A 16935-nucleotide genomic window follows, 5' to 3' on the forward strand; every position below is an offset into this window, starting at 1 on the left:
TAAAGTAAGCAAGCATTTTCATAAACTCAACAGAGCTACTTTCTTCTTTATAAAAGTCCCAGAGCTAACAATAAGAAATTGAAACTATCGCTCAGCCTCCGAGCCAAATGTGTATGAAAGAAATTAAGAACCAGAACTGTGCAGCCAACGCTCTCTTTAGAGCACACTTCTCTTTTCAAGTGCCATCAGGTATCAGTCACACATGGAAGTCAGGTTCGCATCGGCGCATTATAAACTACAAAGGGTCTTACAGGCAGAAAGTGGAGTTGTCCAGGGAACAAGCACTTCCCAGCAGGCCCTGGGGGCTGGGGGCTTTTGCTGATACTCTGTTCTGACCCACCCTGCGTGCTGACAGCGGATGCCCACTTCATAGGTGAAGAGTCTTGGGCCCCACGGAAACCATTTCCCTGAGGTCCGACAGTGATCCCGTAGGGTTCTGAACCTGGGCTTTCTCACGGCCTCCAGTGCCCTTGGAAAAGTCCTTGCGATGGCCTGAGTGTCCAGGTGACTTCTAACTCTTCTTTCGGGTCTCTTGCAGACGACTCAACCGGAACCAACTGCACACGCTGCCAGAGTTGCTGTTCCAGAACAACCAGGCTCTGTCGAGACTGTGAGTGATGCGCCGCGGCCCGAAAGTTCTTTCAGGGCCCTCCTCCCTCGCCCTGGGGGAGGGGCAGCATTTGGTCAGTGGGGGCTGGACCAGCGTGCTCCCCACCTGGCAGAAATTGTTCGGGTGTCGAAGGCCAGGTCTCTTCGTGTAGGAAGGGTGGTGCTGTATGGGCCGGGGCTTTGTAGTCAACACTTGCAAGAAGTCAGCCCTGTGTGCAGTTTATCTATTCCATGTGCTGCCTGGGACAGCTGGTTCAAAGATGCTCAGGGCACAGATGGGCATCTGGGGGCTGCCAGCTTTTACTGGGAGGGCCATTCCCACGGGCCACCTCTTACTGCCCTCGGTGACCAACCTATCTCGGTTGGAATATTTATCCATTCAACTAAGCCCTTCCTACGGTTGCCCTTTTCTACCACGGAGGGCAATGAAGCTTAATAACCAGTGTGAAGTCCTCTCTTACTTTCCCAAAATGTATTTCTTTGAATCCTAAAGGGAATTCTGATGCTTCCAAAATTTCCAAATGTGTCTGTAAGGGTCCCACCCTAGATTTCATGTTTTGGAATCTCAGATAGGATAGGATGGGACTTTATAGAGATGATCAGACCCTTACAGATTGTCTAGGGAAGTTCTCCTGTAGGTCCTTAAGGTATGGTCTTTGCTTGACCAATTCCAGTATGGGGAATTCCACCGTCTTCCCAGGCAACCACTTCCGTTATTGGTCAGATCTGCTTACTGGAAAATTCATCTGAACAGTGAGGTCTGATTTCCCAAAACATGTGTTTTCTTCGCTCTCTTCCTTCTACTGCCTCGACCAACCATATATTCTTGTCAGGCACTGGAAGGGCTGCCAGGTTCCTGAGTTTTGAGTTTAAATTTTTTATTATTTGTATTTTTACTACATAGTTTAATTGGCATGTACTTCACTTATCACCATACACTGTACTTGCTCAGTCATAGTAAGAAGAGTTGTATTATCATCCCCACAATCAATTTTAGAACACTTCTTGTTCTTGTTGTAGTTTCCCCTTTCCCCCCAACTACCCTGTCTTGCCTCAGGTAATTATTAATCCAGCTGCTGCCTCTATAGATTTACCTCTCCTGGATTGAGTATACAGAAAATCATACAAAATACAAACAGGAAGCACCCCCCCAAAAAAAACCCTCCCAAACAAACAATCCCCCCAACAAAACAAAACAGAAAAACTTCAACAGAAAGCAGAAATTATTAAAAGCGGAAACAACTTTAAAATGGGTCAAAGGGAGGTCAAATGATGAGGTGTTTCATTTTAACCTCATGACATCTGCCGTCTTCGCCTTGACAGTGGGCTCTGTCTCATCGCGAGGGTCTTCCCATCCGCGGACTATGGTCAGAGGGGACTCATCACAGGCTTAATCCATGCAGGACCCTGCACATGGACTTTGGCTTCCACTGCCATCCACAGCCGTCTGCAAACAGAGTGTTCAGAATTTAAGCTGGGATCCTGTTCCCTCCTTGGGATTTGGATTTTATTATTTATCATCCCAGGATCACCCAGCCTGGTGTGCTTCCTCCATGTGGACTTCGTTGATGCCTCATTTAGATGGCTGCTTGTTTTAAGACAAGCCTTTAAGATCTCAGATGCTTTTTTTATTGAGAGTTGGGCACCAGCTGGTTTCTTCGCCACACTTTGCTATAGCTCCGGTATCTGAGTGGAAGGCGTTTTGAGTCTCCTTAGCTGTCCCTCATGACTTCCTGGGTGTCTAAGGAGCCCAGGGAGTGATGGGCCTCCGTTCTTCTCTGGAGGAACTCATTCGATAGCACCTAGGTGGAGAGAGTGGGGTTAATCAGCACAGGCAAGCCTGGGTGAGGCAAGGTGGCCACCTGAGCACTGGGGCTGGTGGGGGAAGGACTCGGCTCCTAGAGCCCAGCCTGAGATTCCCTCTCCTTTGATTGGCCACAGCTCATTCTTCCCACTTCTGCCATCACCCCCCAGCTTCTTGCTGAGCCTAGTGGTGTCCAGCTATTTCCAGAATTTGATGTGTGTCCCGCCTTCAAAATATGTGTCTTCACAAAGGAACTCTTAATTTGGAGTCTGCTCAAATGGACCCTCTGACCATTTCTGTTTCTTCTTCCTCCTGGACTGGAGGCCATTCCACAGGGACCCTTCGAGGGAGTCCTTGGCCTGGTCATTGGCTGGGCCTTTTCCTCCTGGCCCCTTCATTGACCATTTGGCCTATTGAGTTAGTGCTCGAGTTTTCTGTCCTGGGTTGCTGGAGGCACAAGGTCCTTCCTAGAAGACATGATAATTTAAAAGCCTGTTTAACTCCTGGCCCCTGCTACTCTGTCACCTGCAGGCAGTGGGCTTGTCCTGACATGGCCGCATGAGAGTCTGTTTTCTGTCCCCTGCCCTCTTTCTCTCTCAGCTGACTCTTCCAAGGATGATCACAGCTCTGGGTCTCAGGGGGGAAAAAAATCAACCTGGGCATATTTTCTCTTGGTCTCATTCTGCGACTTTCCTTTTCTCTAAAGCCTTCAAAGGCCCTCCAAGCGTTTGCCATCAGCTGGCATTATCAGGATCCCCTCTCCCCTGAGCCAGTCAAATACATGGTCGCTCCCCCTCTCCCCCCAAATATTTTCCCTACAGGACTCAGGAGGTCAGATGGTTGCCATCAAGCTCTGACGTTCTCTGGTTTACTTGAAAATGTCTAAGACCCCCTGTGTGAATCTAGATCACTTATGGCCAATCTTTTTTGGGGGTGGGGGTGGGGCTCAGGGCGGGGCTGGTGGTGACATTTTTACCATCAGCTCTTGGGGCTGAAAGGTTAGGGCAGCTCTGCAGGAGGTGTTGCCTCTGACATGTGAGTCCATCACCTTCCACCTGGGCCCCCTTGGGAGCAGGGATAGGATGTGGCCACCGCAGGGCAGTTGCTTTCTTGGCCTGTGTATGGAGATTTCCAATTCCTAGTGGATGGAAGCTAGTCAGGCAGTGCTGGGATTTTTCATTGTTTAACTTTAAAAAAAAAATCATTTTATTGGGGGCTCGTACAACTCTTATCACCATCCATCCATCCATCCATCCATCCATCCATCCATCCATCCATCCATCCATTGTGTCAAGCACACTTGTACATTTCTTGCCATCATTGTTTTCAAAACATTTTCTTTCTATTTGAGCCCTTGGTATCAGCAACTCATTTCCCCCTCCCACCCCCACCCTCCCTCACAAACCCTTGATAATTTATAAAAAATTTTTTTCATGTCTTACCCTGCCAGATGTCTCCCTTCACCCACTTTTCTGTTGTCCGCCCCCCTGGGAGGGGGTTGTATGTAGATCATTGTGATTAGTTCCTCCTTTCTCCCCCCACCTTTCCCTTATCCTCCTGGTATTTCTACTCTCATTACTGGTCCTGAGAGGTTTATCTGTCCTGGATTCCCTGTGTTTCCAGCTCTTATCTGTACCAGTGTGCATGGTCTGGTCTAGCTGGATTTGTAAGGTAGAACTGGGATCACAATAGTGCGGGGAAGGAAGCATTAGAGAACTAGAGGAAAGTTGTATGTTTCATTGGTGCTATACTGCACCCTGACTGGCTCGTCTCCTCCCAGAGACCCTTCTGTAAGAGGATGTCCAGTGGCCTACAAATGGGCTTTGGGTCTCCACTCCACACTGCCCCCCTCATTCACAATGATATGATTTTTTGTTCTGATGATGCCTGATACCTGATCCCTTCGACACCTCTGGTGATCGCACAGGGTAGTGTGCTTCTTCCATGTGGGCTTTGTTGCTTCTGAGCTAGATGGCCGCTTGTTTACCTTCAAGCCTTTAAGACCCCAGATGCTATATCTTTTGATAGCTGGGCACCATCAGCTTTCTTCACCACATTTACTTATGCACCCGTTTTCCCAGACGCTATATCTTTTGATAGCCGGCCAACACCAGCTTTCTTCACCACATTTGCTTATGCACCCACTTTGTCTTCAGTGATCGTGTGGGGAAAGTGAGCATCATGGAATGCCGGGTTAATAGAACAAAGTGTTCTTGCATTGAGGGAGTACTTGAGTAGAGACCCAATGTCCATCTGCTACCTTAATATTAAACCTATAAGTATATGCACATAGATCTATTTCCCCATCATCATATATAAATATATTTACAAATGCGCATGCCTGTATTTAGACCTCTATAAATGCCCTTTGCTTCCTAGTTCCTTCCTCTATTTCCTTTTACTTTTACTCTATTTCCTTTTACTATTGTCCCACTGTCATGCTCAGCCTCATTGTTTAACTTTGGATGGTTGAACTCTTAGAGTTTCTTCTTCCTTTTTTTCTCAAACTTTTTATGATGATTTGGGTGAAAGTTTACAAAGAAAATTAGTTTTCCATGCAGCAGTTTGTGCATGGCCTTTATCACAATTCCCACAGTGTAGCAGCCCTCTTCCTGCCTTCTCTAGATCCCATTTCCACTCCACCTTCAAGAAGCAGTGGGTGCTCTTCCCTGGCGAGTCCTCCAACACTGGGGATTGTTTCCCTGTGGTGGGAGAGGTTCCTATCTTCCATGTGTTGGTTATGTTCTGATCTGTGTCCTCTGTGATTCCACGTTACATAGGGGTGAGTTCTAACCCCAATATCTGTGGATGAGATCGCACTTGGAAGCAGGGTTTTCTTTTTTATGTTAATGAGCTCATACCAGTGTAGACTGTCTTTTATCAGTCTTATTGACATGTAATTTAAATGCCATATAATTCAATCATTTAAATAGAGTAAAAAGATTGGTGTAGTCATCACTACAATCGATGATAGAACACTTTCTTCATTCTTGTATCCATTATTATGAGCTCCCAACCTACCCTGCTATCACCTTAAGAAACTGCTAATCTAGTTACTCTCGATGGATTTTCCTATCCTGGAATTCATATAAAGAAAATCATACTCAGGAACAGAAATGGGAGTAGTGATACCAGGAGGGGGGGGAAGATCGGGGAGGAGGGGAGGGGGGGAGGGGGGGAAACTGATCGCAATGATCGATGCTTAATGCACCCCCCCAATGGACGAACAACAGAAATATGGGTGAAGGGAGATAGTGGCTGGTGTAAGATATGAAAATAATAATAATAATAATAATAATTTATCAAGGGGTCACAGGGGGGAGTGGGGGAGAGGGAAGGGAAAAAAGAGGAGCTGATACCAAGGGCTCAAGTAGAAAGTAAATGTTTAGAAAATGATGATGGCAACATATGTACAAAGATGCTTGATACAATCAATGTACAGATTGTTATAAGAGCTGTAAGAACCCCCAGTAAAATGATCTTAAAAAAAAAAAAAGGAATCATACCCCAAAGCCAAACACCAAAAACAAATAATAAAGCACCGAAAACCTCATCCACAAGAACATCAAAAAGAATAAAAACTAGAACAAGTTAGGAATGGCAGACTGGGAACTTGTCACCAAACCCCGGCTCTGGGAATCGCCCGTCGGGGCACTCTGTCTGAGGGCAGGGCAGCTCCCGTCCCTGGTCAGTGGGCGGAGGGAATTCCACAGGGAGCCTCCTTTGCTTGGCTCGGCCTTGCTGGGCTGGGACGAGGCTGCCTGGAGATCCTGCAGCGGCCGGTGCTTCACTGGCTCTTCTCGGGCACCCAGTCTCCTTCAGCACTGCTGGGGGTGACTGCCGGGGACTCGGGCGGAGTGGTGGTAGCCGAGGTTGGAAAGACGAAATGCCTTCCACAGAGTTGGTATAGGACCAGTCCAGCGCTGGACCCCTAGACCAGCGCTCTGTGCTGTGGCGGATATAAAATTGCTGGACATGTAGTCAATGGTTGGCACAAGTACGTCTATTTGAAGAGCGGAGAAGTCATCGGAGGACTTTTAGGGGTCTGAGGGACTCTGACTCTCGGCACGGGCTCCTGGGGTTCTCATCACATGGTCTTGGGGCTGGCTCAGGGAGGGCCACTGGAGTCCACCGAGGGGCTTCCCAGTGGGAAGCTTGGTGTCTCTGGGGGAGTATTTCCAGGCTCGGGAGCCAGCACTTGTTCCCTGTCCCTTCTCCCATCCGGTCCCATTTCCTGGCAAGAGGCAGTTCTCATCCAGGACCCTGGTGGTCTTTTCTTTAGCCCCTTGCTTAATGTTCGTCATCTGTAAGGCAGGTGTTGGAGCCGGGGCTCTTTGGGATGCGCTCTGGTACCGTCTAAGGTCGGCCCAGGACCCGAGTTCGCCTCAGCAGCCAGTGTGCCCTGGCGCCGTCCAGGCTGTCTTGAAAAGGGGAACAATGGTTTCGTGAACGTTTCTGTTGACCTGGTTGGTTGTCCCGGATGCCTGGACACACAGACTTTTCACCTGGGAGATGATTGTAGAGAAGCATATAGGAATGAGAGTTTAAAGATTTGTCTGTGACTATTCTTTGCTCACCTCACCCACCTTCCACTGACCTGACCATCTGGCATTCAAAGCCCTCTGTGAAGGACCGCACCCCCATGCGTCTGGCTGAGGAGCGGGCAGACATTCTCAAACACTCGGGGCTCCAGGAACAGAAGGCCTGCAGCTGGTGATGGTACAGGTGGAGGCAGGTGTGGTAAAGACACAAACAACCAGCCCCGGGGCTCCCTGAGACAGGAAGTGAGGTACAGCTGGTCCTCACAGGAACTGGGCGGGAGATGTCGGGGCCGTCTGGAGTTCTTTCTGGGTCGCCACCCCCATTGTCCTTCCTCCTCGGCAGACCAGCGTCCAGTGCTGCTCAGCCAACAACTCTCTTCTACTTTGGTCTGCCACCGTGCTGACCCCCCTCCCGCTTCCTGTGACCTTGAAGAGCAGACTCAGTGTTCCCAATTCAGATTTCTGGGAGGTAGAGTCAGATCGACTCATCTCGGGCCAGGGGATTCCCTCTATGCCAGTGGGTTGGGGGAGGGACTTGTGGGGATCACATGGTGCAGTCTGACTGTGGGACACCCCCCTCTTCAAAAGCTGGAGGTGTCATTTCCGGTCCTGCATTTCCGGTCCCTCTCCCGTTGACCTTCCCGCCCCTTTGGAGGGGTCCATTACTCATCCTTCATCTGGAGCCACGGATGGCCTTGCAGGCAGTGGCAGTTCTGCTAAATCAGCTTGCAGACAGGTCTGGGAGAGACCGCTGTGCCGAGTAAGGGCGGGGCACAAACCTGTCAGGTGGCATGGTCCACGGATCAGTTGTCTTTTGTCTGCGCAGTTCCCAGAAGGGGAAATCTTCTACTTGGCGATTCTTTATTTCCTTGGGCGGTGGGTTCGTCTTCCTATTTCTTTCCACCCGTGGAACCTGTGTCGGGGAGGGACCTGTGAGAGGAGAGAGAGGTCTTGGGCCACGGAGAGGTTTGGTGAGAGGAAGCATCAGACACCAGGCCCTGGAGGGTCCTTCAAGTACCTGAAAATGGGCTGGGACTATGACTTGGAGATGCCCTGCTCAGGAAAGAATAAAACATGAGCACACAACTATCCATCGCAATGTTGTCCAGCACATTGGGAAGCTGGTCATCACTCCAGGGCCAGCGAGCGGAGAATGGCTAGGTGATGCATGGTGTTATGTACTTAGTAGAAGTGCATGTATAAAACCTTTAGGAAAGATGTAAAGTCATGCAGGTGAATAATTGTAACATCAAAGGCAAGGGTGCACAATTGTATTGATGGTAGGGCCAAGGTTAGGTTTAGAGTTAGGGATAGGGTTAAAGATAGGGTAAGGGTTGCGCTTAGGGTTAGGGTTAGTGTTAACACACATGTTAAGGGTTAGGGTTAGAGTTAGGAGAAAAAATAAATTGCATTGATGATATTCTGATCCCCACTACACTGACCAAAGTGTAGCTCAGGACCACCAGCACCCATCGAGTTGGTCTCTGGGGGCCGTTTTACTGGTCTGTTTCCCAGCTGTCCTACAAGACGCACCTCTCAGTTCACGGTTTAAAGGACTGGTTGGGACCGGAGGGAGCAAGTTGCTTTTCTGTGCAACCATCCAGACACGTTTTGCATTGTGACCTGCTACGTGTCCCCACATCATCACAGCATTCCTCCCTGTGTTTCCCATGGGCTAGTGCTGCCCCTCTGGTCTCCTGTGGTTGACTGTTCTGCGCGCAGACATCCTCGGTGCCTCGCTCAACTGATAGGCTTGCCTCTTGTTTGGGCTAAGAGCTGAGCCACGAAGGTGGAGTTCTAGGCCTGAAGGTTGACTCCGGGCCCGGGACTCCAAGATTTCACCAGGCGAAGTCCGACCGGTAAGCCTGGTCTCGGCAGCTACTGTTTTGGGTGGGAGGCCTCCAGCGTTTAGAAGGAATGGGAAGTCTCTGTCGTCTCAGCTCATATGCGTGCTGCCTGTGTGATGTGGGGCCACCTCCCCGAACTCCTGGGAGCCCGGCGTGTTCTCTGTAAGCTGAAGTAGCTAAGCCTGCCTCAAGGCGTTGTTCTGAGGGCCAGCGAGGCGTGGACGTCTCCCGTGGCAGGTGTCCACATTGTGCTGCATACTAGGTACTTAGTGCAGTCTCCTGCCTCCCAGAGGTTGCACCACAGTCCCTCAAGCTTTGCCCCTTGTCGGCGCCAGCTCCTCACCCACTGTGGTGGTTCAGCCTGTTAACATTAATGCCCAATCTGCCAGGGACTTTTCACCAACAGGTTCCGCCCCCCCATGGGGGTGCACCAGGGGAGGCAGCCAGAGGAGGCTGTGGGAGCAGGCTGGGCGTGCCAGCCAGCGGGAGAGCCCGCAGGCAGCAGGCTGGGCTTGACTGCAGTGCTCATTGCCCAGGCTCAGGAGGTAGACGAGGAGAATCTGATTTGTACTCTTGGTCATTGGTTGCGCCAACATGAAGCCAGTAGGTAAGGTTGCCCCTGGAAATATTCCTTATTTCCTGGAGTTACCTGTGCATTCTCTGCTTCCCTGTGATGCCCCCCACCCCCACCCTGGGGTGAGCTGGAGTTCTTGCTTAGCACTGTCCCCCTCAGGGGGCCTCCTTCGAGGCGAGCCCCCACCCCTTCCTTGTCTAACTCAAACCAAAGCACAGTCAAATCCATCCTATCGCTGAATGGAACTGCTCCTCAGGGGATCTGTGAATCCTGAGAGAACCAGAGGGCCTCTTCTTGGTCCTAAGGAGTGGAGGACAGGTTTAAACCCCTGACCTTGTGGTTAGCTTTGGAACACTTAACCCACTTTATCTAAAGCTTGGGTGGGTGGGTGGGAGGTTGGAGCCTCTCCACACCTTTTCCCGGAGCCTCCAGGAAAGGTCTCAGGAATTGCAGTGTTGACAGCAATGGCCGATGGTTACTGGATACTGGGTCCCCGCTGAATGACATGCTGATAGGATCTCATTCTGTCCTCAGAACAACTGTTTGTTTCTCCCGTTTCACACGTTAGGAGACAGAAGCTCAGAGAGCTTGTGACATGCCCAAGGGGCTGAGCCAAATTTGAACCCTGGTTTGACAAACCTGGATATATAATACTATATTTTTAATATCCCGCCCATCTACACACTCATCCGACACCTACCCCCATCCATTTATATATACCGCCCATCTATGCCCTCATCTGACACCTACCCCATCCATTTACCTCCTACCCAACTATTCCCTTATCCACCCTTACTCTCATCTACCCTACTATTCCACCCGTTCACCCCCACCCACTCACCCACTTGCCCATTTATTGACCCACCGATCACATCACATATCTAATCTATCCCCTAACGCCTCACTCACCCTCCCACCTCCCCATCCTTTCCCTCTCACTGCACCATCCAGTCACCCGCTCGCCCACCTGCCCATTTTCCTGTTCACAGGGAGGAGGCCTGGTGGCAGCGCTTACTCATTGGGCTGCTAACTGCAAGATCGCAGTGAGAAACCACCAGCCGTCATGGGAGAACGATGAGGCTTTCTTCCTACTCCTGGTCTTGGCCACCCACAGGGGCAGTTCACACCCTGTGGTATGAGTCAGAATCAACCTGCTGGCAGTCTGTTTTTTGGTTAAGAGCCTCCCGTGGGCCAGCCACTGTTCTAGGTGCTGAAAACAGCCGAGGCCTGGGTGTGTCAGGCAGGCTGGTGTAGCACTCTCTCTTCAGGGAGAGGGTTCATCTCGACCTTCAGTGCTGTCAGGGAGCAGTCTTCCCTCCTCTGCCAGACCGCAGGTTGGAGTGGGAGAGGGCAGATGCTCCATGGGCTGGTGAGATCCGGATGACGGGTTAACCTGGATTGGGGTCAGTTCTGTAACTTCAGAGTCAACCTACAGAGGCGATGGGGCTGGTTTCCATGGGTGTAGGGTTAAAAGGATACGTTTGAAACCTGAGCATTCTCCTGCAGCAGCAAAATGGGGGTGAGGTGGGGCTGGGGAACAGGGTGAGCCCCAGCCCCTCTACACCTCTGTTCTCCCAGGTCTGGGAGAGGTTTCTCCCCTTGCTGTTATGGATGAAATTGTTGTCAGGAGAAAGACGGGGCTTTCTGCTCCCATGAAGAGGGACCGTCTTGGAAACTCACAAGGGCAGAGTCTCCCCTGTCCTGGAGGGGCCATCGCCGACTGCACGGCGGTGAGCTGTTTGGTTGTGGTCAGGTGCCATCGCGCCAGCCCCTTGGGCATTCCGACCCAGAGCAACCATGCTCGCCAGAAGGAAGCACCGCCTGATCCTGCCGCAGCCTCGCCCTTGTCCCGATGCCTGCGCCCATTCCCTTTTGCAGCCTCGGGGTCAGCCCCTCTCCTCGAGGGACCGTCCTCTTTTTCCCTGCCCCTCCACTTGACCAAGCAGGATGTCCTTCTCCAGGGACTGGTCTCTCCCGACAACACGTCCACAGTATGTCGGATGAAGCCTCGCCATCCTGGCCTCTCAGGAGCTCTCTGGCCGTCCTTCTGCCCAGACCGATGAGTTTGTCCTGTCGGCAGTCCACGGCGCTTTCAGTAGTCTCCCGGCACCGTGGGTCAACCGTACCGGCTCTGCCTTGGCTTTCCTTAGTCAGTGTCCAGCTTCCACAGGCATGTGAGGCAATGGGAAAGACCACAGCTGGGGTCAGGCGCACCTCAGCCCTCAAAGTAACCTCCTTGCTCTCAGTACTGTGAAGAGGTCTTGTGCCTAATGCCATCCTTGCCTCTAAGGAGCACTCTGGATTAAGGAGAAAGCTGGGGTTTTCTGCTTCCATAGAGGTACAGCCTCAGAAACTCACTGGGGCCGTTCTACTCTATTACGTAGGGTCGACAGGAGTCCAAATCCGTGGCTGTGAGGGTTTGTTGTCTTTAATAAGGACCCGTGGTTATAATGCCCTGGGCAATGGGTGTTCTTTGTGATTTTGATAAGGTAGTGTTAGCGCAGGGTATGTCAGAAACCAATCTCTTTGGAGATCAAGTAGAACAGATTAAGTGTGGTGGTGGTGGTGGTGGTGGTGGTGGTGATTTGTGTGTCAAAAAACTCATGGGAAAATTCTATTATCTTTTAATTCCACTTTTCCACGAACTTTTTGAAGGGCCTCCCCATCCCCACCAGCAAGCAAGCAGAGGGGAAGATACAGGTGCCACAGTCACTAAGGAACCTGGGAAGGGAAACTCAAAGGCGACCAGGGCCTTTCTCCAGATGGGACAGAGAGAGCCTTCCCCTGGCCAGGACCCTGAATGGGGACGCCTAGCCCCCTTCGACTATGAGAAAAAAATTCCCCTATTTGTGAAAGCCTTCCACTGTGGTCCTTCTGCTCCAGCAGCACTGGGGAGCCGAGGAACCCCTCTGGCTGATTGCTTATGCAGCAGCTGCTTCGGGAGAGCCAGCTCCTCTGGGCTTCCTTTTAGCTGTGAAACCAATATGCATCCTGACAAGATCGACCTTTGTGTCTCTGCTGGGCCTGGAAGGGGCAGGAGGGTGGGGGCGATTAAGGGCCGCCCCAGACATTTATTTCCCTTTATTTATATCCCTGCTGTAAGGACCGGGATAACTCATTAACAGCGCCCTGGTGGCTCGGAAGGTGCGCCTGTGATAGTCTGCAGAAGCCCTGTTGAAGAATGCCTGACCCCATCGACCCTGTCTGAAGCTGGGTTTAATTAAACTGTCAGCACCGGTCAGGAGAACAAAGCTCCCCGCCTGTCCTGGTCCCCAGCCCCCATCAGAGGCAGGAGGGCATTCTCCGCTGAAATGAAGAACTGTTCAAATGGATCTGACGCGCCTGCGAGGGAAATTACCCGAAGCAGGAAGGTGACCTCCGATGGTGACAGGTCCCCCCCAGGCCCAGCGCAGCGGAACAGAACCAGCCTGGCCGCGGTTCCTGAGGAGTGGTTTGCGGCTGCAGCCCCCTTCCTGCCAGGAGCGCCCCCTCATCCCTCCTTAGACCCCCTTCGCCACCCGCCCCCCCACCTCCGGAAAGCAATTTCATCAGCTTCATCCTGTGAGACGTCATGTCATGCCTGGGGGGTGTCATGGCTTTCATGATCAAAAGACGCTTGGACTGTAAAGTCCACGAGACACGTTTGTTTTCAGGGGGTCCTGTCCAAAGACCGAGTGAGGGGAGCGAGGGTCAAGGAACACACCTGGGGGGCAGGGGTGGGATTCGATCCCACGCACTTGATTCTGAAGCCGCTGCACTTAGCTCACCATCATGGCTACTCAACTTTTGCACGAGTGACAGTCATCCAGAGGGGTGGATTTGTTTATTCCCCTTTGGTCTTTTAATTGCGGGGTTCCTTGTATGTCCACAAAACGGGACCCGTACTATTCCTGGCTGCAGGCATCGTTTAGCTTTTGTACTTTGCTTTCGCTCAACCTTTTACTGGGAAGCGGGTCTTTACCTGCAGTTTCCAGAGCAGATCCTAGTTTTACACCTGACCATTCATACACGTTCTGACTCAACGCATCCTTGGCCGTTGCCCCAATGTTCCACTGACGACCGTCCCATCTGCCCCCTGGGAGGAGTTTATTAAATGCAGATTCCCAGGACCAAGGCATCCGAGATTTCTACTCCATCGGTTCCTGCAGAGCCCTAGAATCGGCGTGCTTTTAACGTGGTCAGTTGAGAAGCCGTGTTCCCTGGCACGCTCCTGGAGTCTTGGGTAGGGACCCCTCTTTGAGGTTGCGCCCCCTCCTCTTACCCCCTCACGCTTCTGCCTGGCTTTGCTCCAGGGTGAGAGCCACACCGAGGATAGACCCCAGGAGCTTGCACTCCACCTCCCACCGCCCACAGAGGACAATTTGGAGATTATGACTTGGCAATTACCGAGCACTTTGGACTCCGAAAGTGCTTTCCAATCATTAAATCTGCTCAGGCTGTCAAGGCCCAGGAACAAGGCAAGCGTCCCACTGGGCCGCACGAGAGCGTCCTCCCTCAGAGGAGGCCGGCTGGCCGCTGAGATTGACGGCTGTGGGTGAATTGAGGGTGAATGGGCCCAGCATGGAGGCATGCCCTAGCCTGGGCTGCCAGCCCAGGGGTGACTCGGAACCTGGCCCTTCTCTGGCTGCCTGGGCTCAGGGAGGCCTGTGTGGGTGGGGTGGGGGTGGGGGGAGCATGCTCATCTCATCGGTCAGCCTCCAGGGTGCCAGGCACCGCAGAGCACCCTTCTGGGGCTGTTTGAGAGGAGCCAGAAGGAGTTGCCCCAGCCTGACAAAAATGGGTCTGGGGGCTCAGGGCCTTCACAGCTCTGGTCTTCCTAGTGGGGAGTGCTCGCTGGAGAGGCCTGTCGCCAGTAGCTTTTAGGGAGTCGAGGAATTAGAAGGCAAAACAAAACAAAAAACACTCCCAAACAGTATCTACGCATCATGTTGCTATGATATCAACCACATGGAAAATAGAGACGGTGGGAGAAAGTGACTTCTTTTCGGTCAAATAAGACCTTTCGAGTCTGTTTATGAAATGAACATCAAAGACACCCCCTCCGGTGTGGATTGTGGGGTGCTTCCTGTGCCCAGAACTTTCCTCACTGGTGATCCCCTCAGGTGGCTGCTCCTGCCTGCTCCACCCCCCTGCCCCCGCTCTACCCTTGGGAGAAGTGCAGCACTGAATGGTCACGTGAATCAGTTGCCCAGCTAGTTAGTGGCAGAGACAAGATTTGAACCCAGGGATGGTGACTCCGGAAGGGGTGTTTGCACGCCCTGTGCTCTGTGGCCCCTTCATCATAGACAATTTTAGACAAGAAAGAGGTTGCCCATGAACCTTTGGGCAAGTGGGTTTTGAGGCAGGAGTCAAAGGTCATGAACTTCCTGGTGGATGGAGCGGCAGATCCGGACATGGGGGTGGGCCAGGGGGTGGATTGTCCCATGGCAGGGGCCACACGGTTCTGGAGGTTGTATGCTGGTTGGCAGGGAAGGTGGTGTCTGTGGGCACTGTGTGAGGCATCTGGAAGGGGTGGTAGGGAACTGGAATTAGAGCCGGGAAGGAGGGGTGTCCTTCCTGTACCGCACCACCCAAAAGGCTTCTTCCAGCTCCTCCCAGCTCTCTGCACCCTAGATGTGACCCCATCTACCTCAAATGCGTCTTTCTTCAGCTGTCCTGAAATGCCAGTTCCCTTGCTCCTGGGCCCCATGTCCTCGTCCTCAGGCAGAATTAACGGATGGCCCTTCCCCAGGACCCTCCTAGCGTGGCTTGTGTTTCTGTCAGAGCCCCCACAACTTTCCTTACAGCCCTTTGCCCTGTCCCCTCTACCAGACTGGGCAGGACTGTGGCTGGCTTCCTCCTCTCGAATCCCCCAGCACAAGCAGCTGTGGAAGGAGAGTGCTCTTCCTGCTGGTCAAGTGGGACTCACCCAACCCTCCCTTCCATCTCTGACTTCCTCTGGGGCTCTGCTGGTTGGCTTCCTGGATTTGGTGGACTCAGTGCTTACAACAGACCCCTACTCTATCAGCCCTTGACTTGCGGTCAAGCGATGTGACGCCAGCGCTCTGGGGCACAGGGTTATAGGTAAGCTTTCTGTAAGTTAGCGCAGACTCCTCAGTCACCAATGCACACTTTCTTCCATGCCTCAATGGGGCAGCTTGAGATTGTCCCTGTTCGCTGACCTGTCCAAGCTGAGAAGAGCACGACCCCATTTCCCATTCTGCCTTGTCACAGTTTAATGGGTCGGGAACCAGTTTCGACATCAAGGATATTGACCCTCTGGAGGCTGCACCTGGGATGTGGTCGTAATTGCAGGCAGGTCTGCCCTTGTCTGTATAAGTTTCCTGTGGCTGCTGTTAACAGATTACCAATGTAGTGGCTTAAAACAACCAACAACATAAGCTGATGACCTTGTAGTTTGGCGGTCAGAAGTCCAAACTGAGTGGCCTGGGCTAAAATGAAAATATGGTCCGAGCCACGTTGCTTGGGGCGGCTCCAAGGGAGAAGCTGTTCCTTTCCTTGTCCGGCTTTCGTTTTCGCCCACATTCCTTGGCTTATGGCTGCATCCCTTTGACCTCAGCTTCTGTGAACACATCTCTTACTCTTATTCCCTCTTTCCCTTATAAGGCCCATTGTGATCACATTGATCCCAAAGGGAAATCCAGGATCATTTCCTCCCCTCAAGATCCTGAATTTAACTACAGGCAATACAGCAGGCTGCTGGCTCAAGTTCCAAGAACCGGAGGTCAGATGATGAACCAGATACAGAATCCACATCCAGCAAAGAGCAAGCAAGCTTTTCCATAGCATCTACTTATCTTGGAAACAGACAATTCCCCAGGAGATTTCATTACAGGGGCACTATTGTTCTTAACTGTCAGACCCCTGAGAACCCCTGGCCCAGGCAAGTTGACACAGACCTTCACCATCACAGCGGGTGCCATTATCCCGTCCACCACACTGTTTCTGCCCTGTGGAGGACAGTCATCTCAGTGCCCGGAGCATGGCCTAGCCCTTCTCTGCCTGGGCTGCACACCCCACCCCAGCTCTGGGAGCCCACAAAGAAAAGGGCCTCTGGCTAGCTCTTCTGGCTTTTCCAGTTTCCAGTCAGACTCCTCTGTAGAGAGGTCTCTTTCCTCCAGTCCTACAGGTACTGACTAGCTGGGACTCTGGCGACTTACTTCCCCTCTGTGCACACATTTCCTCACCTGTTAAGTGGGAAGGGGGTGGGGGTGAGGGCTTTTGTGAGGATTGAGGATGACTTAACCTGCTGCCGGGAAGTTTGACTCGTGCAGCCTCTTCTTTGCTTTCACGGGCTGAGAGTGAGATAGTGACTGCTAATAAACCGGCGAAGAATTCCAGTGGGTTCTTCCTTTGAATGCATTTTCTGAGCATTAACTATGATGTAGCGCTCTTCATTAGATTAGCTCAGCATGAATAGGAACAGGAATTCTAACTTAAATTCATGAATTATAGTAGCGGAAGTGTTAATGAAGTAACAACTGGATACAATGCATTACCTTCGTCATTAATCCTTAACTGGTATTGATTGATTGCTGATTGATCCAATCTTAGGTTTAA

The 16935-nt window shown here is 51.8% G+C and overlaps 1 protein-coding gene across 1 annotated transcript in view; it reads left to right on the top strand.

Moving 5' to 3' along the window:
* The window catches only part of SLIT1 (slit guidance ligand 1), a 212069-nt gene that overhangs the window by 37469 nt on the left and 157665 nt on the right, over positions 1 to 16935 (top strand). Inside the window, exon 4 of the mRNA XM_013004184.2 lies at positions 539 to 610. Coding sequence (XP_012859638.1) covers positions 539 to 610 — 72 coding nt within the window. The remainder of the gene's footprint in view (positions 1 to 538; positions 611 to 16935) is intronic.

The sequence above is a fragment of the Echinops telfairi genome, unplaced genomic scaffold (genome assembly GCF_000313985.2).
Source record: "Echinops telfairi isolate 266 unplaced genomic scaffold, ASM31398v2 ScPeMD7_70;HRSCAF=299, whole genome shotgun sequence".
Classification (NCBI taxonomy): domain Eukaryota; kingdom Metazoa; phylum Chordata; class Mammalia; order Afrosoricida; family Tenrecidae; genus Echinops; species Echinops telfairi.